A 24,410-nucleotide genomic window follows, 5' to 3' on the forward strand; every position below is an offset into this window, starting at 1 on the left:
AATTCCCCGCTTTTCTCCCCGGCGGAAAGCACTGTAGTCCCCACGCCTGCGGTGTTGTCATGGAGACCACGAACACGCGGGGCCGGCACTTCAGTTGTGGTCTGCCCAACCCAACTTGGGAATGAATGACTTAACAAAGGCCGAAAACTACGAGATTCCGGAAATTCGTAGGGATCCAAAATGGTCTGAAAGGATTAGGAAAACAGGGACCGTGAAAAAGCCACCTAACTTGGATGGGCCTCAGTTTTCTAGCCAGTAAAATAGAATAATTATCCCTACAGCACTTTTGTTTTAAGAACACCAAAGATCATGTGGAAAGCTCTTTTATAAAACAAACAGTTCAAATATAAAGTATGAGGTCCTAATCCCCATTAATCTCCCGGTTGATTTACAAGAGATAAAAGTTAATAATCATCTGGCACTTGTTACCATATATGTCCAGCAGGCGTTTCTCTAAATCTCAGTATTCCTTACAGCGATCCAACAAGGTGTGGATTATCATCATCCTTCTTCAAACGAAAATTTCAGATAGGTTGAAACCGTTAGTCAATCTAGGGCTGTATGCCTCCAAAGTTAGTGCCCCAACCTACAGCCGAATACATACCTTTGAAGTCTCTACATTAAGATAGATATCTCAGGTCTCATCTGCCACACATGCAAGAGTGCCAGACACCCATGCAAACAAGCATTACAGGTGTATGAGAGTGTAAGTGCAGAAATCTGAGCATTTTAGAGTGTTTGAATTGAAAGGAAACTTCCACCTTATTCCTTCACAGCACTTACTACGTACAGTTTCACAGAGTTCGCACTCAATCAAACTGAGTCACTCTATTCTTCTGGAGTTACCAAGAACCCACAGCCAGAATTTCCACCCAACCGCACTAACTCTTTCCTTTTGGAGTTCTGATCTGAACTTTTATCTTTTTGTTAATTGGCTTCTTGTAATCTTAAAAGCAGAGACTTTCAACCTTTTCCATCTTGTGGCACACGAACTAATTACTAAAATGCTGTGGCACACCAAAAACTATATTTTTTGCCACTTTGACAAAAATTACGTATAATTTTAATTCATTCACATCTGACAGCTATTGTGTTGGCTGTTGTCATTTATTTTATTTGACAATCTAAGGGAAAAGAGGTCAGTGCCTCTGACGAAATAGCCAGGTATTCACGTTTTTAAAATTCTTGCTGCACATGAGTGTGCCTCAGCACAGCGGTTGAAAACCGCTAAAGAATCTCCAGAGCTGCGAAGTGCCCTGATACATTGCGTTCAAAAATTACTTGATGGGGCAGCGTTGAACAGGGCCAAAGAATAAACCGGCAGGGCGGGAAGAAGACTCCACCAACCATTAGGTACCTTGACAGTAGGAAGCAAGAACTCCTAAACCCCTGGCTGGACTCAGCCAGCAACAGATCCTGCTGCCTCGGGCGAGGTTGGGAGTAGAGTGCCCCCGACGCGCTTACGCTCTTCGAAGCCCTGTGGTGGCTGGCGCAGAGCGCGCGGTGCGGCCTGGGCCTCCGCGCGCGCCGTAGCAGCGGGCCCGGGAGGTGGGGCTCCGAGTTAAACCCCGCCCCCTTCCCGGCTACAGCGTGGGGCTGCAAACGGTCTGCCCCACTGACTCCTTCTCTCTTCCCTAGTGGCCTGTGATCATGAGCCTGGAGCCGCGCACGCTGCCACCCTCTCCCAACTGGTACTGCACCCGATGCAGCGATGCCGTGCCCGGGGGCCTCTTCGGGTTCGCGGCGCGTACCTCCGTCTTCCTTGTCCGCGTGGGCCCAGGCGCGGGCGCGATCCCTGGGACGCCCCCATTTCGAGGTAACTCTCTCACCCTGCCCCCACTTTTCCTGCACTTCTCGTGTTCCCTGGAGGCACCGATTGTACATCCTCAGACATGCTGAGGCTCGAGGAGATAAAATGACTTATCTGAAAGCACATGGCAAAGCCAGTACCAGCATTGGAGGTTTCTGATTGTGAGTCCCTGGGTATTTTTGTTATACCCTAAGTGAGATCCCTCTACAGATGGAGAAACTGAGGCCCAGGCAGAGAGAAGACTCTGCTCACAACCCCGAAGGTGAAGCGCGTTCCGATCTCTAGTACTCAGCTACACAACGTTGTGGATGAGCTGTCCCGCCTCCTGGCGCTCTCACGTGGGGACTGCTCGCTTATTAGAAAGTGTCCTTGTCTAGACCCAAGTATTTTTAACATTTATGGCTTCCCTCCCCCACCCAGTGTGCGTGGACCCCTTAAGAGCCTCCCTGGGATCAGGGAGCTGCCTACAGCTCCAGGCCCTAAGCAAGATCCTACAAATATATGATACTTACTTAAGATGAGGGAGTTGAGACAGATGCTTTTGGGCTCCAAACAAGGTTTTGATTATACCTTGGGATGTGGCATGTCAGATGTTTTATTCCAAGCAATCTCTAGCCAGATCTAAATAAGAATCACGTTCTTCCTTTGAGCTACTCCTCACTGTATGAACTAGCACAACAGGGACTATCAACAGCATTTTTTACAGTTGAGACAACTGAAGCTCAGGGAGATGAAACGAGTCCCTGGATATTTTTGTCCCATGGGACAAGTGAGATCCCATTCATTATCTAACAATAGTGTGATTCACTATTTTAGGTAGCACTTTAACCTGGAGTCTGGTTTTGTTTGAAGTCATAGGGGAGTTGGTGGGACACACCGAAAGAGTCTCTGGCTTCACATTTTCTCATCACCCGGGTCAGTACAACCTTTGTGCCACCAGCTCCGACGATGGGACTGTGAAAATATGGGATGTAGAGACAAAAACCGTTGTGACTGAACATGCACTTCATCAGGTACCATGGCTTACTGGTTTCTCAGACTGTGGTCATAGATCTGTGCCAAGGTTTCTTTTGCTTTGAGTAGAATTTTGCTAGCATGCCTGTGCAAGGTAACTTTTATAATTGTGTTCAGTAATTGGATAAGAAGCTCTATATTTTAGGAAACATTTTTGGAAGGCAATGCTTATAAACCAAAGGTCAGCAAACTACACTGCTTTTGCAAATTGTTTTACTGTACTATAGCCATCATTCATTTAAGTATTGGTAGCTTGCATGCTATATCCGCAGAGTTGCATAGTTGCAGCTGAGACAATGTGTCCCACAAAATCTAAAATATTTACTTTCTGGTTCTTTATATGAAATAGACTCCTGATATAAACTATAAATCAGTAAGTGAAACTTGCTTCTAAACCAGATTACTTGATATACCTGTCTTTTGAGACAATGTAGGAAAGGAAAAGACTTATTTGTACTCTTAGTAAGAACTTTTCCATTAAGCTATTAAAGACAGAAATTATTTTAAGTGGTTCTTTGATGTTCAGTAGCCTAAATTCTCCCACCATTTGCTATACAAGTGGTGCTAACAGTATTCAGTAGGTGCCTATAATGTGCCTAGTATTATACTGGTTAAAAACTAAGTAGAAATTCAGCATTGACAACTAATACAGTGTCAACGCGGCCGACTCACAAACAGAATGAGTGAAGCAAGCCGCAGAAAAACAGACCATGTGATACCATTTATATGAAGTTTAAAAATACACAAAATAATTCTGTATCTCATTTAGGGATATAAACAAAGAAAGGCTAGGGATGATGTATAACACAAAATTCACAAATATCAGTTTCCCTCTGGGGAGGAGAGGAACAGAGTTTGGTTAGGGTGACATATACAGGGGGCTTTGCCTGTATTGGGAATTACTTTTATCTTAGACTGGGTGGCAAAAAAGCAAATGCATTTTTGTTTTGTTTTAAAGCATACAATATCAGCATTGCATTGGTCTCCTCGAGTAAAGGATTTAATAGTATCTGGAGATGAAAAAGGAGTAGTTTTCTGTTACTGGCTAAACAGAAATGACAGCCAGCACCTTTTTATAGAACCCAGGACGATTTTCTGTCTTACTTGCTCACCTCATCATGAAGATTTAGTAGCCATTGGGTAAGTACCATACTATCTATATTGATCATTTATTTTTTGCTTAGGATCAAATTTTACATTTGCTTTACCTTCTTCTGTCCCTTTATTCCTCAAAGGAAACCATTTACAGGTGTTAACCACTCTCCCTGAGCCCTTGGGATCATTTATTTATTCCTGCGACCTCCAGGTCCTTACGCTCTCTCCCACTCTGTTTTTCATTCCTTGGTTTCTATGATACTGTAGTTTCCACATTCTTGATACCTGATTTCTCCAGTCAACCTCCAAATGTAGGAACCGTCCTCTTTCACCCTTTTCTCCCTCTTTACTTGCCCTTGGATGTAGTAACATTTACTCCCAGAGAGTAAATGGTGAGTCACTCTGTCTCTCTGGTTCTCAGCTCTCCTTCTAGACTGGCAAAGTGATCTGACGCTGGGATCTGACTCCTTGTTGACCACCAAGGCTGTTTCCCCCGAGCTGCCCGAGTGGGCCTCCCCCTTGCCGTCACCACTCTATTTACTCCTCTCCCAGAGATGTCCGTTCACCCTGGTTTGAACGCTGGATAAGAGAAAGTCCGACTGGAGAAGATTCAAGAGATGGGGTGGAGGGGATAAGGTGGTAAAGTAAACAGAGACAACTTTGTCACAAAGTTACCAAAAAAATGCGCATGGACACGAAACCAGGCGGTATCTAGGGGTCAAGGGAGTATTAAACAGAAGACAACAGGGCATGTTTTTATGCTGATGGAGGCAGAAGACGGAGAGCTTGTCGCAGGGGTAAACCATGGTAAGTACAGGAGTGATGAGAATTCAAGAGGGGGCCGGATCCAGATCACAAGCGGAATAGCTGAGGCTGTGGAAATGGGTGTGGGCGGGTTTGTAGAGCTGTTTGGAAGAGGAGGGTGCCTCATTTTGATGGCTTCTGATTTTCTCCATGAGGCGTAAGTCAGAGAGGAGATGGAGTCAAGTTCAGGGTGGGGAAGGGCCTGGATGCAGGAGTAAGGCGTGAAGACAGTCACCTTAGAGAATAGGAAAATGAACTTACTGAGGAAAACTGTAGGTCCAACGGTCCCTGTTGAGAGCTAAGCTAAGGATGATGGTCATGGCTGTATCCAAACTGGTTGAGAGATTGTTGAATTCAACCAGGTTTGAAATTTTGTGATATGAATAGCCTTGAGAGAGGGGGCATAAGGAGATAAAGATATTTTTTTATAACACATTTTAAACACAGATTTATTTTATTTTTAGAGAAGGGAAAGGGAGGGAGAGAAACATCAACGTATGATTACTTCTCACGCGCCCTCAACTGGGGGCCTGGCCCACAACCCAGGCATGTGCCCGGACTGGGAATCGAACTGGCAACCCTTCAGTTTGTAGGCCAGAGCTCAATCCACTGAGCCACACCAGCCTCTTCTCAGGGCTGGAAGAGAAAGGTATTTTTTAAAGGAGTAATTACAATGATGGGTCATGAAAGCTGTGCTGCAATAGCGGGAAGGGTGGGAAGACAGGTGTGGGTGAGTAACAGTGAAATTGGAAGGGGCCTGAGGACCAGCCATCTCTGCAGCGGGAGCACTGCTGCCATGGGGGTACCAGAGAGAATGAGCAGGAAGGGTGCTAGGCAGGAGTCAGAGAATGTTCAGTCAAACTGACCTTGAAAGACGAGCTGCAGTTCACAAGGAGAGTCTTTCAGGTACAGTCAGACACAGGACTGAATGAGAATGATTTCTTTCCCAAGGATCTTCAGCATGGTGATTATCCCCTGAAAGCTTGATCGCCTGGCTATTAGGTTACGTAAGTTGGTGGTTTTCAAAGTCCATCATCTTCAAAGACTGATACATGCTATTTTTTTTAAATAAAACTATGATGGAAAAAAATATTTACAAAAGGAGAAAACTAAATAAATAAAGCCGTAAATGGTATTTTCCCTGCAGAATTATGTAGTACGTAGGAAATATAAATACAAGAAGCTGTGCGGAGCAGTTTTACATTTTTAGTAAAGCAAAGTTGCACGTGCCTTACATCCTGACAGTTCCATTACTGGGCATCAAACCTGAAATTGTCTATGTGTGTGCGAGAACATTAATAGCAGCATTTTTTGTTTGTTTGTTTAGAACAGCTAAAAATGTAAGCCTTTCGGAAGGAAAATGAACAAAGAGACAAGGCAAATTCATACAGTGGAGTATTGCACAACAGTGTAAATGGCTGACCAGGAACCGGGGTTAGTTAACAGTGTCAACGCGGCCGACTCACAGACAGAATGAGTGAAGCAAGCCGCAGAAAAACAGACCACGTGATACCATTTATATGAAGTTTAAAAATACACAAAATAATTCTGTATCTCATTTAGGGATATAAACAAAGAAAGGCTAGGAATGATGTATAACACAAAATTCACGAATATCAGTTTCCCTCTGGGGAGGAGAGGAACAGAGTTTGGTTAGGGTGACATATACAGGGGACTCTGACTGTATTGGGAATTATTTTTTTCTTAGACTGGGTGGTAGATACTTTATGTCTAAAATACTTTATCACTTTAAGCCCCGGCTGGTATGGCTCAACGGACTGAGCGGCGGCCTGCAACCTCATGGTCACTGGTTTGATTCCCAGTCAGGGTACATATGTGGGTTGCGGGCCAGCCCCCCCGACACACACACTAGGTGGGGTGCACAAGAGGCAACAAAAAATAAATAAAATAAAATACTTTATCACTTTAAAAAAAAAAGCTATTAGAATTTCTCAGTTTCTTCTGAATTCAATAAATGATAGCCTGGTAACATCCAGATCTAGAATTTAGAGTTCGGCAGCTTTTGTTAAGTTTATAGTTAGCAAAGTGAGATCACTGGTAAAAAGGAGGAGTTTTTTAGTGTCTTAGGAGAGTTCATCTCTAATTAGAGGAATTGCTCCAGTTTGAGCTTTGTGCCAGGCAATATGCACACTATTACTATTACAAAGGTTGGTCATGAAGAGGATTTAAAAAATCAGGAAGCATGAAATGAACACTTTGGAAAAAGGGCAAAATTAATTATTTCTTGTCTTCTTCCCTTCTCCGCAACCCCAAATGCACAATGACTCCTTTCCAATAAGCCAAAATTTTTACTGGAAAGCAAAATGTTTTCTAACTCTTGTTTTTCAGCTACAAGGATGGCATAGTGGTTATAATTGACATCAGCAAGAAAGGAGAAGTTATTCACAGGCTTCGGGGCCATGAAGATGAGATCCACTCCATAGCTTGGTGTCCTCTGCCTGGTGAAGACTGTTTATCCATAAATCAAGAGGAAAATTCAGGTAGAGGTCATTTAAGGAAGGGGCCTGAACTCTTTAGAGCTAAAGAACACAATGGCTAGAACTGTATCATGTGAATTATATTTAAAACATTAGGTTTTACCGATCAGGTCTATGAAAGTGAGGGTTTCAGGAACCCTTGCAAACTATTTTTCCTCTGAGCTAAGTACCCGTTTTGCGCAAATTAAAAACAAAATTACCATTTCTATCCTAGAAGAACCTGAAATCCCTAATGGGAGAGTTATAGGACAAACTCCAATGACAAATGGCTGCTACTTAGCCACTGGAAGCAAAGATCAGACCATTCGCATCTGGAGCTGCACTAGAGGCCGAGGTAAGATTGATGTTTGATATTTCTTTTACAATATAACCTACATTGATCCGGTAGAAGCAGAAGGTTTTTATTCTGCCTTGTACTGAGAGTATGTCACCTGTCAAAAGCAGTTCATTCACTTTACTATCCAGAAAGTTGTTTCCCAGCCTTGCCTGGACAAGAACTATCTGTGCTTAATATCTGAATTTGGTGTTGGAGATGCAGGTTTCTGATGCATTCACAGGACGATCTCTCTTTGGCATAGAGGATAGGTGTTTGTCATGAGACTGAGAGTACTGGGACTTGGCAAGGTCTAGATCAGAGGGATGGAAAAGATCACTAGAGCCTGAGCTTTTAATGCGCAAGTGCAGAATAAATAATACATACCCAATAGGGAAGTGCTTGTTTAAATGCAAAAGCACAGGTGTCCAGATCACAGAGACCCTCAGGCATTCCACCTTCCCAGGCATTTCTTTGAACAGAACTTTTACGTTAAGATTGGGAGAAACTCCATGCAGAGTGGGTGTTAACCTGTATAGTAAAAATCTAGCCTTTCTTTATAACAGTCTTCTTTTTCCACTTTATTTAAAACCATAGAAGTCTTACCATCTTTGTCCAAATGAGTTAGTGTATGTAAAACAAGTAGCATAGTTAAGACTTAGTCAGTAGTGACTAGTAGCATAATTTAGGGAAACAGAATATCTTAAGATTTGTGGATGGCATTTAGACATACTTTGGCTGATTCTCCCAAGTAGGGACAACATCAGGCTAAGAAAGGTAACCGCTGGACTTATGGATGACAGTCTTCAAATTTACTAAATCAGAATCTCTAGGAGTTGGGCCCTGGCAAATGTTCTGAAAACGCCATAGGAAATAAGAACCACTGGTTACATAGGAGAGAAGGGACTTGTCAGGAGAGAAGGGACTTCCCTGTCACAGCATGTAAGCTGCCACATTTGTGTCCTTTGTTGGATTTCTTGCCAACTGGAAGAAGGAATCCCACCCTCTGTCCTTCCAGCTTTGGAGAATCAGATTGGGTTACCACCTGGACACCTCGTTTTCTAGGACAAACGGTGTTCCTGATGTGTTTAAGTTGCCAAGACAGCCTGTAAAAGCTCACTTGACCTAAAGTAGCTAGGCTTGTATTAACCAGTATGCATAATAATGCTACCATGAGAAAATGAGGCTTGGATTCTAAGTAATCAAACTAACACACTTTTAAACCACAGGCTGGTAGTAGTGTCCCGTCTTACCTGACAGCAATTTATTCCAAGGGCCCCAGTACTTGCCTGACACCATAGATAGCACTGAACTCTCTCTCTCTCTCTATATATACACTACGTTTTTCCCTATACATAGCTACCTATGATGAAGTTTAATTTATAAATTAGGCACAGTGAGCGATTAATAACAATAACATGAATAATAAAATAGAAGAGTTATAACGATATACTGTGAGCTATGTGAGTGACTTGGGGGGCATTACTCAGTGAAGGGTTACTTGAACACAAGCCCTGTGAGACTCTGATAGTCGAGCTGATAACCTAGATGGCTACGAAGTGACAGATGGGAGGGGAGCGTATGCAACATGGGTACACTGGACAGAAGGACGATTCATGTCCAGGGCAGGACAGAGGAGCGGGGCACTGTCACAAGGTTTCAATGACGCTACTCAGAACAGTGTGCAATTTAACACTTATGGATTATTATTTCTGGAATTTGCCATTTAATACTTTTGGACCATGGTTGACCACAGGTAACTGACACCATAGATAACGGGGGCTTCTCTATTGTGAACTGCTGATCGCTCATGCATGTAGTTTCACTCTCTTGAGCGCCCATGGACCTTCTTTGAAACCGCAGGTGTGATGACTTTGAAATTGCCCTTTCTAAAGAGAAGAGGAGGTGTAGACCCAACTGTGAAAGAGCGCCTTTGGCTGACTCTCCATTGGCCCAAGGATCACCTGACACAGCTAGTATCTAGCTGTTTTGGGTAAGTCTTTTTGGGGGTCATGCTCTTTGACATATTTTTTTCTTCTATAGCCTTGGGAATTCCTAGACTTCTTTCTCTAGACACAGAAGATGGAGAAAGCAATGGCTGAGGCTTATGTTATCATAGGCCTTTTGTAATGGAAAAATCATGGGACCAATACCTGTGTTGTCTAATAACAGAGTTGTATAAAGATCAAATAAGTACAGCCTGGTGGTTAAGAGTGTGAACTCTGGCCCTGGCTGGTGTGGCTCAGTGGACTGAGGGCCGGACTATGAAGCAGAGGGTTGCTGGTTCGATGCCCAATCAGAGCACATGCCTGGGTAGTGGGCTGGGGCCCCAGTGGGGGACATGTCAGAGGCAACCACACATTAATGTTTCTCTTCCTCTCTTTCTCCCTCCCTTTCCCTCTCTCTAGAAATAAATAAATAAGTAAATAAATAAATAAATAAATTTTTTTTTTTTTTAAAAAAAAGAGTGTGAACTCTGAAGCCAGGCAGAAATGAATTTCAGAATCAGTCTGACTTACCTGCTATGTGTTGATGAGCAAGACCCTTCACTTTTCTGAGCTTTAATTAGCTCACATTTAAAAAGGGAAGGTTACAGTATTTCCTATCTCTTAGGATGATTATAGCCATTCATTAAATAAAAATTAAGCACCAGCTTCTAGTTGCTTGAGATAATAAGTGAATATAACAGAAGGCCCCTGCTTTTAAATGAAATTAATACAGGTAAAGCATATAAAATCCCACCAAAATGTTAGTCACGGCCCTACATACACACCTCCCCAGCACCGGGACCCATAAAAGAGATACTATGTCTTAAAGCCTTTGGGACTATGCAAATTGTGGCATATTCTAATTAAAGCTGTTAGGAAAATTTGTTCAAAGCATAGTCCAGCACAGTCACATGGTCCCAAAAGAAGGAAAGATATAATAAAGTACCTACCCTTCCACCGCTGACTCTCGAGCTACTTGGCTCCCCTCCCCATAGGAGTGACTCCTTGTTTTTGCGTGCGCTTCCAGAGATATTCTGTGCATATTTCAAAATACACAATTTTTCTGTCCTTAAAAAAACAATGAACAGAAATTATTTTGTAACTGAGAGCCCACACCTTTCGGCCCAGAATATCTTTTCAGATTGCTTCTGAAAGAGAGCTAATGCCTGTTGTTCCTTCGCAGAGGTGAATTGCTGTTGTGGGACCTCACACAGTCTTGGAGACGGAAATATACCCTTTTTAGTGCTTCTTCGGAAGGGCAGAATCATTCAAGAATTGTGTTCAATTTATGTCCGTTGCAAACTGAGGATGGCAAACAGCTGCTGCTCTCCACATCAATGGACAGAGATGTAAGAGCAGCTCATTCTCCGACTCAGACTGGATCAGAGGGTTTTTCCACCAACCCCAGGCCTCACGCCCCACCCTGCCTCCAGGCCCAGTTTCAGAGTTCCTGTTACTGATCTGCACTAAATACAATAACAGCGGAGAGGCAGCGGGAAAGCGAGGAACTATCTGATGCCTTCTTGTTAAAGCAGATATGATAAAGAAGAGCAGACGTGCCTGTGGAAGGATTTGTGAGATCTTCACGCTTGGGCTTTGATAGGTCCCTGTCTGTAGTTTAGTTAGCAGAATCGTGTGCTCTTGGTGAAATCTCATTAAGGGAGAATTGGCCTCAAGAGTCAATGGCCTTACTCTTTTGCAGTTAAACTAGGCTCATTTGATAGACTTTCTCTCCCAAGTCCCTCTGTTAAACAAGTGACAGTTAAAAACTTAGCACTCCTCTTCCCCTTGGTATGAAAAGATATTTTGCTTTTTGAGATAACTACTCTGATTCTTCCCCTCTCTGGAGGCCATCTTTATTGCCTAGAGTTTGCCAGAAGAGGAAGTTACCAAGGCTCCAGTACCATATAGTGGAAAGGCCACTGAGCTTGTGAATGGCAGGCCCGTGTTCTGGTTAATTGTATGGCCCTAAATTCACTTGACATTCTTGGGAATAAATGCACACTAAGATATCTTTGAGCTCTACAATTTATCGGTTGGTTTTTGGGGGGTTTTTTTGTCCTTAAGAGATGCTTCTCTAATTCCTATTAAAATAGTTAAATTACATTATCCTTATCTACTCTCTGAACCCATCCTGTTTGAAATGTTTTTTTTTTTTTCCCTGTGTCTCTGATCCTTTTTATATTTAGGCCCTAACCCTTAACCCTTTCAGGTAAAATGTTGGGACATGGCTACCCTGGAGTGCTGCTGGACCCTGCCTTCCCTCGGTGGCTTCGCCTACAGTCTGGCTTTCTCTCCTGTGGACACAGGCTGTTTGGCCATAGGCGTTGGGGACGGCATGATCCGCGTGTGGAACACACTCTCCATAAAGAACAACTATGATGTGAAAAACTTTTGGCAGGGTGTCAAGTCCAAGGTTACAGCGGTAAGGATGCTTTCTTTGAGCTTGCTATGAATTTTTTTTCAAGTAAGTCTCTTTTAGAAAATAACTCTTCACTTAAATGAACTCTATTGAGAGTCATAGGTTGTTCAATGGTATTTTCAATAAAGTTTGAAACTAGGAAAACAGAAGGGCCCTCCCTAGCCAAACCTATTACCTCCAAATTTAGGATTTAAAATTAAAGCTTTGTTCAAGTCACCATGTTTTCTAATAGTAAGAAATTAGAAATAACCTAGATGTGCATTCATGGAAGATACATTAAGCTATGCTATAACCACATGTTGGAATGGTATCAAACTTTTAGAAATGATAATGCAGATCTTTATTTGATGTGAAAGATGTTAATGACCCATGAAGAATGCAAATTACAAAAGAGCACATTGCAAAACCATATGTATGAATTTTTTGTTTTTCTCCAAAGTGAGACATCTGTTGTGGCCATTTAGTCTAAAAGCAATGTGTGTGGTTTAAAAAGAAAACCAAACAGTACAGGAGTTTAGAAAGCAATGACGTTTTCCTGCTCTGCCCTCCGCCCCAGTGCCCACTCCCATAGTCCAGAGGACTGCTGTCGGCAATTTGTGATGGATCTTCCCCAATTTTGTTAATTATTAATAGAATCATATTCTCTAAATTGTTCTGGCATCTTCTACCCCCACTCAATGATGTATCATGTACATCATTTACATGTTTGAACTTATTTTTGTTTTTTTCAATTGTATGTATCTTAAGTTTATTCACACAAAAAAAATTCTGGAAAAATACAATACTGGCAATGGGGTGTTTTGGATGGTGAGATTACAGGTAACTTTTACTTTGTATTTAATACTTCTTTGTTTCTCTCTTAAATAATGAGAATTGTAAAATTAGAAGACACCAAGAGTAAGGACGTTTTCCATTTAAATGCCTGAAGGATAATCTGGGAATTCCCTTAACAGTCTGCCCTTTTCTCATACATTTTGTAGCTATGCTGGCACCCAACCAAGGAAGGCTGCTTAGCTTTTGGAACTGATGATGGAAAAGTGGGATTGTATGACACCTACTCCAACAAGTAAGAGAAATAGATGATCCTTTCTTTAGGCTGTTGACCACAATGTCAGTGATGGAGTTTGAGTTCTGAAACCTGGACGTGCATCAAAACTGGCTTGGGAAGCATCTTTAAGATTTTGGCTCTGGGCCTTGGCTGGTGTGGTTCCATGGATTGAGTGCCAGCCTGCGAACCAAAGGGTCACCAGTTCGATTCCCAGTCAGGGCACGTACCTGGGTTACAGACCAGATCCCCAGTAGGAGGTGCATTGATGTTTCCCTCCCTTCCCTTCTCTAAAAATAAATAAATAAAATCTTTACAAAAGAAAATAGATTTTGGCTCTGAGACTAAAGCTTAAAACTCAGAATTTAATTTAAAAAAATATTTTTCAGGTGATGGTGGTTCAGCCCATCTGACCTGTGGGAATATAAATGATCTGCTTTTCTTTTCCCTCAATAGTTGCCAGGCATCCATGAACACTGAAAGCCTAACCCACAGAACATCTCTGCTCCTTCTAGCGAGATTCACTAGTTCACATTTTGCTATACTTGCTTTATCTATGTAGCTTAATAAAATTAACAGTAATTCCATAATATGATTTCGTATCCAGCCATAAACAAATTAAAAGTTTTACTGGGACCCAGCAACACTCATTTGTTTCTATCTTGTCTGGGGCTGCTTTCATAGTACCACAGCAGAATGACTAATTGCAACACAGACTACGTGGCTCAAAAGGCTGGAAGTGTTCACTGTCTGGCCCTTTGCAAGATAAGTGAGCCTACCGCTGCTGTAGACCAGTTGCTTCAAGTGAAAATCGTATTGCGGATCTAACCTTTCGGCAATCATTTAAGCACTTATGAATAATCTACACGCAGTTAACTGTTTTTCTCCATGTTTAATTCTCAATAAAAACTATTTCAAAGAAGCATTGAAGAAGATAAAATTATATTATTTTTAAATTTAATCTTTACTGTGTGTGTTTGTTTTTTTACATTACCTTTTAGTCCCTTTAATTCTTCTCCCCCTGGCCAATCACCACGCTGTTGTCCACATCCAGGAACCCTTTTTCCTCTTTGCTCAATCCCTCCACCCTCTAACCGCCCCACCTCCAGCTGTCACCCTGCTCTCCATCTAGGAGTCTGTCCCCCTCTTTTTGTTAGTTCAGTTTGTTCATTAGATTGCACATGGACGTGAAATCACATGGTATTTGTCTTTGACTGGCGTATTCCACTTAGCATAATGTTGAAACTATATTAATTTAAATAACTCTGTGTCATCACAGAATTACCTACTAATTCTATTAAATTATATCTCCTGGTTATTAAAAGCTGAATATTCAAATGAACATTAGAAAAGGTAAGATGTAGGGGGAAGGATGTTGCTGTAGACATATTCTTAAGCATTCGGCTAGAACTGCTATTGCGTTTCTTTAGGCCAAAGAAATTTTGAATACTGTCTAGAGTTATAATAATAAATATTTCAGACATATGGAAGTAAATGAATCAATAGCTAATTTAGTCATAGGTTCTGGAATCCTGGAATTCTAAAATCATATAAAGAATACAGTATACATTAAAGTTAATAACCACACTAGCTTTTACTGACACATCACATCAGCAATCTTTAAAAAATACCCTTGAGACAAAGTTTTCTTTCAAAAAACAGTCAGAAACTTTAAAATCTATCTAAAAGTCTTGTCTGAGTCGAAGCACAGGATGTTAATGAGAGGGTGCACTAAAAATAACTTAGAGTCTTTTACTCGATTACGTGGTGGGCGCACTTGCGTGGTGATCACACATGCTTAGCAGCAACCGGAGTTCTGGGCTGAGCAGTTTGCATCCTCGCTCTGGCCCCGCTTTTCTCCTGTGATGGCCTTTACACTGCTATGGAACTACAGTAGTACTAGCGTATTTGACACTTAAGTAAAGTGGGCAACTTAGAGGGTGAGATGGGGGCATGATTACAAAGCGGCCAGGTGAGTGGGTCGGGCCAGGGGAGGGAGATAATCACTTTTTTCTGGGTAAAATGTGTTTGAGACTTACTCATTTTGTTAGTAGATATCATTACATCGCATGTTATTTAAGTATTTTGCTTCTTTACAATCAGCTATTTGGAGAAGGGTACTATTAAATTGTTCTTCTCTAATATCAGCAAGTAAGTTTATAATAGGGACCTTTTAAGGCAGGGGAAAAAAGTGCTTTTTCCACTATGCCTTTTTGTTTTAAATCTTTGTAATCCCCCTTCCTCCCAGACCACCACAGATTTCCAGCACATATCATAAGAAGACTGTGTACAGCTTAGCCTGGGGGCCACCAATACCCTCGATGTCACTTGGTAAGTGTCCGAACTATTCTCTTACAAACTCTAGAGCATTCTTTTTCTCTCCGTTTAATCCTAGGATATTCAAGAGTCATACGTACTCTAGCGCAGTAACTGCTGGCACCGTCTGCTATGTCCCCAGGGGTCTACGAGGGCAGCCATGCTGGGTGATAACTCAGAAACCATTCACCCATAATAAGCTCTAAAGCAGACTGAGAACTTCTTAAATGACTCTTTTTGCCTTTCATTGTGTTCTGACCCTTTCCCTCGTCTAGCCCCTCAGCTCGGTCTTTCTCTTTCTTATTCCTAAAGTGACAGTTCTTTCAGAATATCTTTTAAAATGAATGTGTTCAGTAAAAATCTTTTACTTACCCTACTGTAAGTAAACTATTCTTACCCTACGGTAAACTTCCATAGTAAGTGCGTCACGGAGAGAGGATAGGGTAAGTCATCAGAACGCAAGCAGCACTGCAGTTGTAGTTCGTTCATTCGCTCAACAAGTGTTGACTGGATCCTTGATTTGTGCCAGGCAGAATTCTAACAGTGGTGAAAATAAAATTTGCCCATACAGAAAACCAGCAGAACCACTCTTTGCTTCTAACAAAAGGATTGCTGGAACACTAAAGAAATTATTGCTTTGAGGATGGCTCCTTCTAGTTAGGCCTAGGAAGTCCTGCAGCTCCATATATTTAATTGCCGGAAGAGTAGAGTACTTAATTTTGAAAGAAAAGGTAAATTCTCAAAACCTCTGAGAAGTTTTCTGATTCCAGTTTTGAAACCCCTACTATTGTGAATGGCAGGTGAATATTTAAAACAAATATGCTGCATTATAAATATTAATGTAGAATTATTAACATACCAATTTTACTTCTACTCCCAACAACTATGTTCAGATGTAAAGAACTGTGGCTTTGTTACAATGTATTAATGTAATTCTTTTAAAACAATTGATAGTATGATATAGTTGTTCTGTAGAGCTGGTAGAGTGCAAAACTGATTAGCTTTCTTATCTCATATAGGAGGTGAAGGAGACAGACCTTCCCTCACTTTGTACAGCTGTGGAGGGGAAGGGCTTGTCTTACAGCATAATCCTTGGAAGTTGAATGGAGAGGCCTTCGACATCAACAAACTCATCAGGGACACCAATTCAATCAAAGTAAGTCCTTGTGGTTAAAGTCTTCTCTTGATCTCTGTATCTTTGGTTCCCATCTTACATATAAATGCCATTATTAGAGCTATCCATTATGCTCAGTCGGATTTCTTAGATGTTCTTTAAAAACTCAGTGAATTTATAAGTTACAACACATATCTTAGAATTCTTCATCCTTGAGAAAAGCAAGGAACTTAATAAAAAAATGCTTTGTTTCAATTGCAGACTTTTAGATCTTGGATATAAAAGCATCTTTTTCAGGCCAGCCACTTCCTCCAGAGTGAGGCCTTTGTAAAAATAACCTTATAACATGGTGTCCAAGTGTGGCTGCAGGGTATTTTGCTCAAGAAAGAATTGTCATTTGTTTTTAATTTTTTAGTGAAGCAATTACAGATTTACATAAAAGCTACAAAAATAATACAAATAATTCCCTGTTATCCTTGACCCAGATTCCTGCATTTAATCACATTCGCTTTACCAGTCTTATCAATATATCTGTATGCCAGAACTATCTTTTGAAGTGAAATCATAAATGCTGAGATTTCCTTACTCTTTCAAAAGAGCATTTTTTATTGTTGCTCATTATTTTTCTATGGCTAGCATAAAAATAGCATTTAGTCATAAACTGAGTTATTTTTATTGACTACATTCCTCCATTGTCTTTTTTAAAAAATATTTATTTTTAGAGAGAGGGAAAGGGAGGGACAGAAACATCCATCGGTTAAGAGAGGGAGAGAAATATCAATCAGTTGCCTCTTGACACCCCCAGCTGGGGACCTGGCCTGCAACCCAGGCATGTGCCCTCACCGGGAACTGAACCAGTGACCTAATGGGTCGCAGGCCGGCACTCAGTGCACTGAGCCACACCAGCCAGGGCCCTCCATTGTCTTAAATATTATCTGAACATTAGCATTCAGCAATGAATAAAAGAGGCCAAATTCCTTTTCCAAATGAGCTTTGAGTTTTGTGGCAGTTGAATATGTGTATCAGAAGCTCACACAAGGAGTTTGGGCTAGAAATAGAAATTTAGAATCCCTTTATGTGAGTGGTAGTTGAAGAAGCTATGGGAATGTACAAGGTGGTCTAAAGAGACAAGAAAGAAAAGAGGGCTCATGTAGCCTCGAGAAACACCAACATAGCTAGGTCAGAAAAAAAGGAAAACAAACAAAGGAATAGGAAGAACTAAAGGGCAATGGGTATTGTTTTTGCTAAGGAGACCATGACCCCTATGTTGCCAAAGCCAGCAGCTCTGTTTCATTCTTCATTGTGGGATAAAAATCATTTTGATGTAGTTCATTTCACGTAGTTAGATACTGTAGACATTTGGTATTTACTGGCCTCTTTTTGTTCCAATTAGGAAATTATAATTAGAACATTATTCTTTGGTTAATTATGTAGATTATTTACAAGAATGGCTATTGTATAATTAGAACATTTTTAAACTCTAGGGATTTATTTCCAATGCTGTCTTCATTGATTTGTAAGATATATGGAGAGAACAATGTTTTTAGTCCAGATCGGTTTATTTTGCTTTCTAGTACAAATTGCCTGTACACACAGAGATCAGTTGGAAAGCAGACGGCAAAATCATGGCTCTTGGCAATGAAGATGGGTATGTGTTTATTTATTTTTTAAAAAAACTTTGTACATATATTTGATCACAAGCCGGTTAATGCCATGTGTAATATAAGTTGGGGAAGCCCAGTTGCACTTGATATTCTGATTTATCCTTGATATCTGTGAATGATCCAAGAGCTCTCTGTATCTGAGAATTATAAAATAAGTTGGATATTTTCATTCCAAAGAGAGTGTTTGCTTACTCCGTGTTTGGTTGCTGTCTGCTTCACAAAATGCTCATCTCCTATATAGAACTGCCTAAATCTCCCTTTATTTTTTTAAAGTAAGCCAAAGCGCAAGTCCTTTCTAGACATCACCATGCCCTTCCCATGTTGTTCATAGTAACATAGTCCTAATTCAGCTGCTGTTTCATTCATTCTTCCTTCAGCTTCTCCCTAGAACTGTTTATTACAAGAGTCTGATAAACACACCTTTCCATCCAGAGATTTTAGGGGGTTTTTTAGAGCTGAAAATTTTTCTTTGAGAGACAACCTTTTGTACCTGGTCCTTTGTAAGAGACTGACCGTTGCAGTGATAGATAGGGTTATCGTATTCCTTTTCACCTTTCCTTGACTGATGGAATGAAGGAGATACTCCTGTTTGCATTGACTGAAAATTGATTATCCATCTTTCTTGTCTTGGTGTGTTTCTTATTGTAGATCAATAGAAATATTCCAGGTTCCCAACCTGAAACTGATCTGCACCATCCAGCAGCACCACAAGCTTGTGAACACCATCAGCTGGCACCATGAGCATGGCAGCCAACCAGAGCTGAGCTGTCTGGTGGCCTCTGGGTCCAACAATGCCATCATTTACGTGCACAACCTGAAGACGGTCATAGGTAACTTCAGCCTCTTCCATACTGGGTGTGCTGTCATGTGTTTGGCTGTTTGCCATTCCAATCTCTGTAGCTTTTTACTTTCTTTTTGCTGTTAAAATAAATGTTATTCTTTTCTGTTTTCAGAAGTAATATATTCATCTTACTTAAAATTTAAAAATTTCAACTATGATAGAAATGGTAACTAAGAAAGTAAAGCCCCACCCTGCCTGGTGTGGCTCAGTGGGTTGAGTGCCGGCCTTCAAACCAAAAGGTCACTGATTCGATTCCCCGTCAGGGCACATGCCTGGGTTGCAGGCCAGGTCCCCAGTTAGGGGCATGCGAGAGGCAACCGATTGATGTATCTCTAGCTCATTGATGTAGCTCTCCCCCTTTCTTCCTCCTTTCCCCCTCTAAAAATAAATATATAAATAAATAAGAATCCCAAGAACGGGTTTTTAAAAAAAAAAGAAAGTTCTTCCCATAATCTCATCCCTCAATAATAACCAGTGTTTCAGTTTGCTGCATGTTTTCTCTAGATTTTTTAAAGAATGGTTATTGCCAAGTGACTCTCCGAAAACATTGTTCCAGTTTATAGCCTCTTCCAATAGAGTTTGAGTATTTGCCCGCACAACCCACATCCCACTCACATGTTGTTTGAGTGCATCCAACTCTCACAATCCTGTGTGACAGGTTTTGTTACCCTCATTTTCCCCTTGCCTTTTAGAGAGTAACCCTGAATCTCCAGTGACCATTACGGAGCCCTTCCGGACACTCTCCGGGCACACAGCCAAGATCACCAGTCTGGCGTGGAGCCCACATCATGATGGGAGGCTGGTGTCCGCGTCCTATGATGGTACAGCTCAGGTACTACTGTGTCTCTGAGTCTGTGGGTCCTTCTCAGTGTACTGCCACTTAAATTTGTTCCTCTTTTCCCCCGTTGTGTACGTTTCCCTTCCCTCACTGTTATCCCCTACAGAAAGGGAGTTTCTGAGTTGTAGAAAGCATTTTACTTTTATTCCACATACCTGGGCCCTTGACAGGCTAAGATTGGGTGTTTTTTCTTTTTACTTAAGCTAAAAAGGAAAGTATTATTAAAAACTAGCTAAATTCTCTTTTTTTTTTAAGATTTCATTCTGACTTGCTGTCAGTATGGTGGAGTTATAAATTAACGTGAAAAGTACTGCTGCTGTTCAGACACAGAAATGGTGGCTCATAAATCATAAAATAATCTTTAATAAGAAGTTGATAAGTCAGAAATCTCTAAGTTATAAAAAATAAAGACGAGCTGCCGAGCTAGAACTATGAGGGAGGGGTTTCAGGTATCAGACCAGAAGAGGCCTCGGGAACTGGAGGGCAAATGCTGACGGTGGGTGTCTGCCTCAGTGCTGAGCTGTAGCTGAGCTAGCTGCACAAAGCCGAGAGCCAGGAAGGGCTGCCCTCCGTGAAATGGGGGCTGGTGTAATTCAAGAAATAGCAGGGACACTGGTCAGTTGCCCAGGTACTACTGAGGGACAAAAGAATCACCTATGAGAAATTAGAACCCTCAGTACAGCCCACACGTGCAGGAGTGGGCTGAGTGTGAATCCTCTTCATAAATAACACACAGCACTACGTCAGGATAGTAAAACCACAGGCCACCTTTCGAAGCTCACTCAAAGCTACCCCACAGAAATAGCATTCTCTGGAATTGAACGCCTAAGAGAAAATTACAAATCACAAGAGGAAATAAGTGTGCATAGATTTTGCGGGGGAGGGGGGGTTAGATTTTTTTTAACTTATCCTACAGGACAATATCATAACCAGAAATTGATTGTGGCTTTTGGTTTTAGGTATGGGATGCTCTCCGGGAAGAGCCTCTGTGCAATTTCCGAGGACACCGAGGACGACTGCTCTGTGTGGCGTGGTCCCCCTTGGATCCAGACTGCATCTATTCAGGGGCAGATGACTTCTGTGTATACAAATGGCTCACTTCCATGCAAGAACATTCCCGGCCTCCTCAAGGTCAGTCAGAACTTGGAGCCCGTAAGCGCTCGCCTACTTCCCTCTCTCCCTTCCTTAGTAACTGAGTTGATCAGGGTCAAGCAAGGAAGAAAGACAGTCATGTGTGTCCTTGATCTAATCATGAAAACATCAGGCAGGCCTCAAAAGTTTCAAGTCAAGAAACCAAAGGAAAACTGAGCCTGTTGCGGGCTCAAGGAAACGAGGGAGACATAACAAGCAAGTGCAGTGGGTGATTCCTGTTGCTGTGAGAGCCATTCTTGGTTAAAATTGACGAAACTTGAATGAAGTGTATGGAGTAGACAGTAGTAATGCATCAATGTTAATTGCCTGATGTTAATGGTTGTGCTGTGATGATGTACGATAATATCATTTGTAGGATACGCACTAAAGTATTCAGGGGTAATTGGGCATGGTATTTAGGATATAATAAAATCCCCAAAGGGTTTGGTATCATTTGGTTAACATTTGGATAATGTAACTAAAAACTGTGAAGGAAGGGAAAGGGTAAGACTGCCATCCAGAAAGTAATGAGAGTTTGGAGATTGTCCCCTAGAGTGTACTTTTAACCAACAATATATATGTTAGCCTATCCTTTTTTTATCCTTCATTGCAATTCCTACAGGCAAGAAAAGTATTGAGTTAGAGAAAAAAAGGCTTTCTCAACCTAAGCCAAAGCCCAAAAAGAAGAAAAAGCCCCCCTCGAGAGTGCCCGTCAAGCAGGGTTTGTGTGATGGGAACGAAGAGGAGAGCCTGCGGGAGAGCGTGGGGCCCGTGGAGAACGGCGGCCTGTCCGACCAGGAGGGAGAGGAGGAGGCCCCGGAGCCGGAGTTACCGTGTGGTGCCCCGCCCGCCGCTGTGGGTATGTGCCCTGTCACTAACTCCCCGGGACTAAATAGTCGTGACCAGTATACTAAGGTCCTTATTCAGTGTGAAATTTCTCTGCCTCTGTCCTACCTGGTTTCCCAATTCCCTAACATAAGTGGTATTTTTGGTGCCCTTGGAAACCACATTAGGTTTTTCCAAGGGGCTCCTTTAAGACTCTAAACACCTTTAAAATATTAAAAGGGATTTAGTGGATAATTGGGATAGAAATAGTGAAGTTCTGTAGGGAAAATTCTTATCAATTTGGGCAGGTTAAGACTGTGAGACACAGCAGAGCTAGAGACTATATGCATAGAAACTTATGTGGGAAAATTCTAACAATTTGACAGCACCATCCACATTTATAGAAAGAAACCACTGTTCCTGACAGATGTCTGACCTGGACGCTACTGCCATTTGGGCAGTTTGCAAGTTTTCACCCTTCGTAGGTGAAAACCCTAAGTAGTTAGGTTTATACCTGTTTGGGTTTTTATTTTCCTAGAAAGATTCATGAATTATGATTAAGTTCTTTCAGTCTGTTAAGCTATACTGACAGTTCTCAGATTTCTCACAAAACTGTTTTCACTGGCCGGTAGCTCAGTTGGTCCTGATAAGCCCAGGTTTGCAGGTTTGATCCCTCAAGTTAAGGCACATTCAGGAATGAGTGGAACAATGAGTCAATGTCTCTCTCTCCCCCAACCCCCTTCCCCTCTTCCTCTAAAAATCAATCAATAATAAAAAAATTTCTTTACTCTTTTTCAGTGTTCCATCACTAATTTCTAATAAAGCAGTCTACTTCTAATTTGAAGGGAAAGAAATGTTAATGGATAAAATTTTAGCACTTTAATTCTTTTATATATTTACCTTAAAGCTCTGGTGCCTATTACCTGTTAAAATGAATGATTAAATAGCAAATGATATAAATAGAAGCTATGACTCGTATTTAATTCTAAAACAGTATTTTAATGTGACAGAATTAAAGTGACCAAAATATATTGCACAGAGTCATCCCTGACCCTCTCCATCCCGAGGGGTGGCTGTTGGACCTATGGTCTGGATAAATAAAAAACTAAAAGTTTAATGGATTTATTTGTTAGGTTCAACAAAATACTTTTTTATCTCAAAGTGGCTGCAAAAAATGTCCTTTACCCCTATAAATCAACGGCTTGTTTTAAGTCATAGTTGTGGTACATTCAGGATTGTGACTCCATATCTTATACCCTCAATCTTTCTTATATTAGTAAAGTTGCTCCTTGTTTATGTAATTAAACATGCAATTAGTACTTTGTCATCTAAATATGTTAAAAGTCCTTTGTCACCTGAGGAACATTTGGGAACTCCTGGGCCTCTGGTATAAAGGTGTGGAGGCTAGAAGCTTACAACTTTTCCTTAGGTCAGTTAGTCAAAGTTGTAAACAATAAACTTTCACAGGATCCTGGAACACAGTTTGGGAGGTGAGGGGGACAGACCACCCATGCTTCCTTTTCAAAGCGTTTTCTCTCATATTTTGGGTAATAGATAAAATCGCACTGTTAAGCCTGGTATATAGTTCTTAATTTTTTAAAAAGAACTAGATTCTGCATTGTTCTTATCCAAACTTGTTCTTTTTTTTCCTCTATGATGTAGTTTCTAGAGAACCAGTCACCTGCCCTCCAGTTTCCTTAGGCTTAGAGAAGCCGAAAGTCATCGTTAATAATAAAGTCACTTCACTGAAAAAGGAGCTACCTAAAGACAAGCCAGGTTGGTATCTAATAATTAAAGTACTTTGTTAAATCACCCTCAAACGTTACATGCAACTGAAAACTCAAAAGTGTGTGGGGTTTTTTCAAGTGTTAAAATATTTGTGTTTTGATTATATCTCAATTTTGGGCCAAGTTTTTAAAACATTTTTAGTATTTGATGAAGTGTTGTTTTGCAGTTGTTGATGTTGTTTCACGAGTGTTCACAGGGTCATGTTTGTGTGTGTTGTGAACACTGCCGCGAGCTAATTTAATTCAAAAGTGAGACTTTCTGTACCCAGCAATATCCCTCCAGTAGGGTACATTCACACATTGGCCTTCAGTTTCGTGTTTCTGATCAGCTGTTCTTTACACAGTCCATACTTTTATTACATTTCAGAAGCCCTAGTCAGGAAGCGAAAAGCCCGTCTCATTCTTCCACTGAGTACAAGCCTGGACCACAGGTCCAAAGAGGAGCTTCATCAGGACTGTTTGGTACTAGCAACTGCAAAATACTCCAAAGGTATGAAAATACACTTCCTCGGCCCATCTGTAGCCTTCTGGGAACTGGCACACAACAGATGTTTGTTTATTTGCTGAATGAATGTGCAAACAAATACCCAAACTCGTTTGTATTTCTCCGTTCTTTGCCACCCTCCCCTCTCCCGCATCCCACTGCCAAGCCCCCTTTCCTGGCCCACTGCCCGCACTCCCGTGCCTTTGATGTGCCAGGCTCTGCGTCAGTCAGGCTGCTATCGGCCATCTGTGTGCTGGAATTGGTGTGCGGGCTCGGTATCTCCACATGAATCAACAGTTCCTTCATGTAGAAACAAAATTATTTGCCTAACAGAAATATACCATAATATGGCAGTTTCTTTAAGAAAAATTAATGGAAGTTTTTGTTTACAGAAGGTCTTTTGGTTTTAATTTTTCAAAGC

At 41.4% G+C, this 24,410-nt stretch overlaps 1 protein-coding gene across 2 annotated transcripts in view; it reads left to right on the top strand.

The window, feature by feature from the left end:
* Positions 1-1,587: 1,587 nt before the first annotated feature.
* Positions 1,588-24,410, top strand: part of GEMIN5 (gem nuclear organelle associated protein 5) — a 37,628-nt gene continuing 14,805 nt past the window's right edge. Inside the window, exons 1-18 of one of the 2 annotated variants that reach the window (XM_054568125.1) lie at positions 1,588-1,816; positions 2,663-2,823; positions 3,783-3,964; positions 7,073-7,224; positions 7,436-7,555; positions 9,398-9,527; positions 10,706-10,871; positions 11,735-11,947; positions 12,925-13,010; positions 15,238-15,320; positions 16,325-16,461; positions 17,994-18,067; positions 18,732-18,913; positions 19,617-19,756; positions 20,722-20,893; positions 21,516-21,752; positions 23,381-23,494; positions 23,873-23,995. In XM_054568125.1, the coding sequence (XP_054424100.1) occupies positions 1,651-1,816; positions 2,663-2,823; positions 3,783-3,964; positions 7,073-7,224; positions 7,436-7,555; positions 9,398-9,527; positions 10,706-10,871; positions 11,735-11,947; positions 12,925-13,010; positions 15,238-15,320; positions 16,325-16,461; positions 17,994-18,067; positions 18,732-18,913; positions 19,617-19,756; positions 20,722-20,893; positions 21,516-21,752; positions 23,381-23,494; positions 23,873-23,995 (2,638 nt within the window). In that variant the 5' untranslated portion in view covers positions 1,588-1,650. The remainder of the gene's footprint in view (positions 1,817-2,662; positions 2,824-3,782; positions 3,965-7,072; positions 7,225-7,435; positions 7,556-9,397; positions 9,528-10,705; positions 10,872-11,734; positions 11,948-12,924; positions 13,011-15,237; positions 15,321-16,324; positions 16,462-17,993; positions 18,068-18,731; positions 18,914-19,616; positions 19,757-20,721; positions 20,894-21,515; positions 21,753-23,380; positions 23,495-23,872; positions 23,996-24,410) is intronic. The other variant, XM_054568126.1, reaches the window with a different exon arrangement.

The sequence above is a fragment of the Pteronotus mesoamericanus genome, unplaced genomic scaffold (assembly GCF_021234165.1).
Source record: "Pteronotus mesoamericanus isolate MK-2021 breed Mesoamerican mustached bat unplaced genomic scaffold, CSHL_Meso_final contig_2, whole genome shotgun sequence".
Classification (NCBI taxonomy): Eukaryota; Metazoa; Chordata; class Mammalia; order Chiroptera; family Mormoopidae; genus Pteronotus; species Pteronotus mesoamericanus.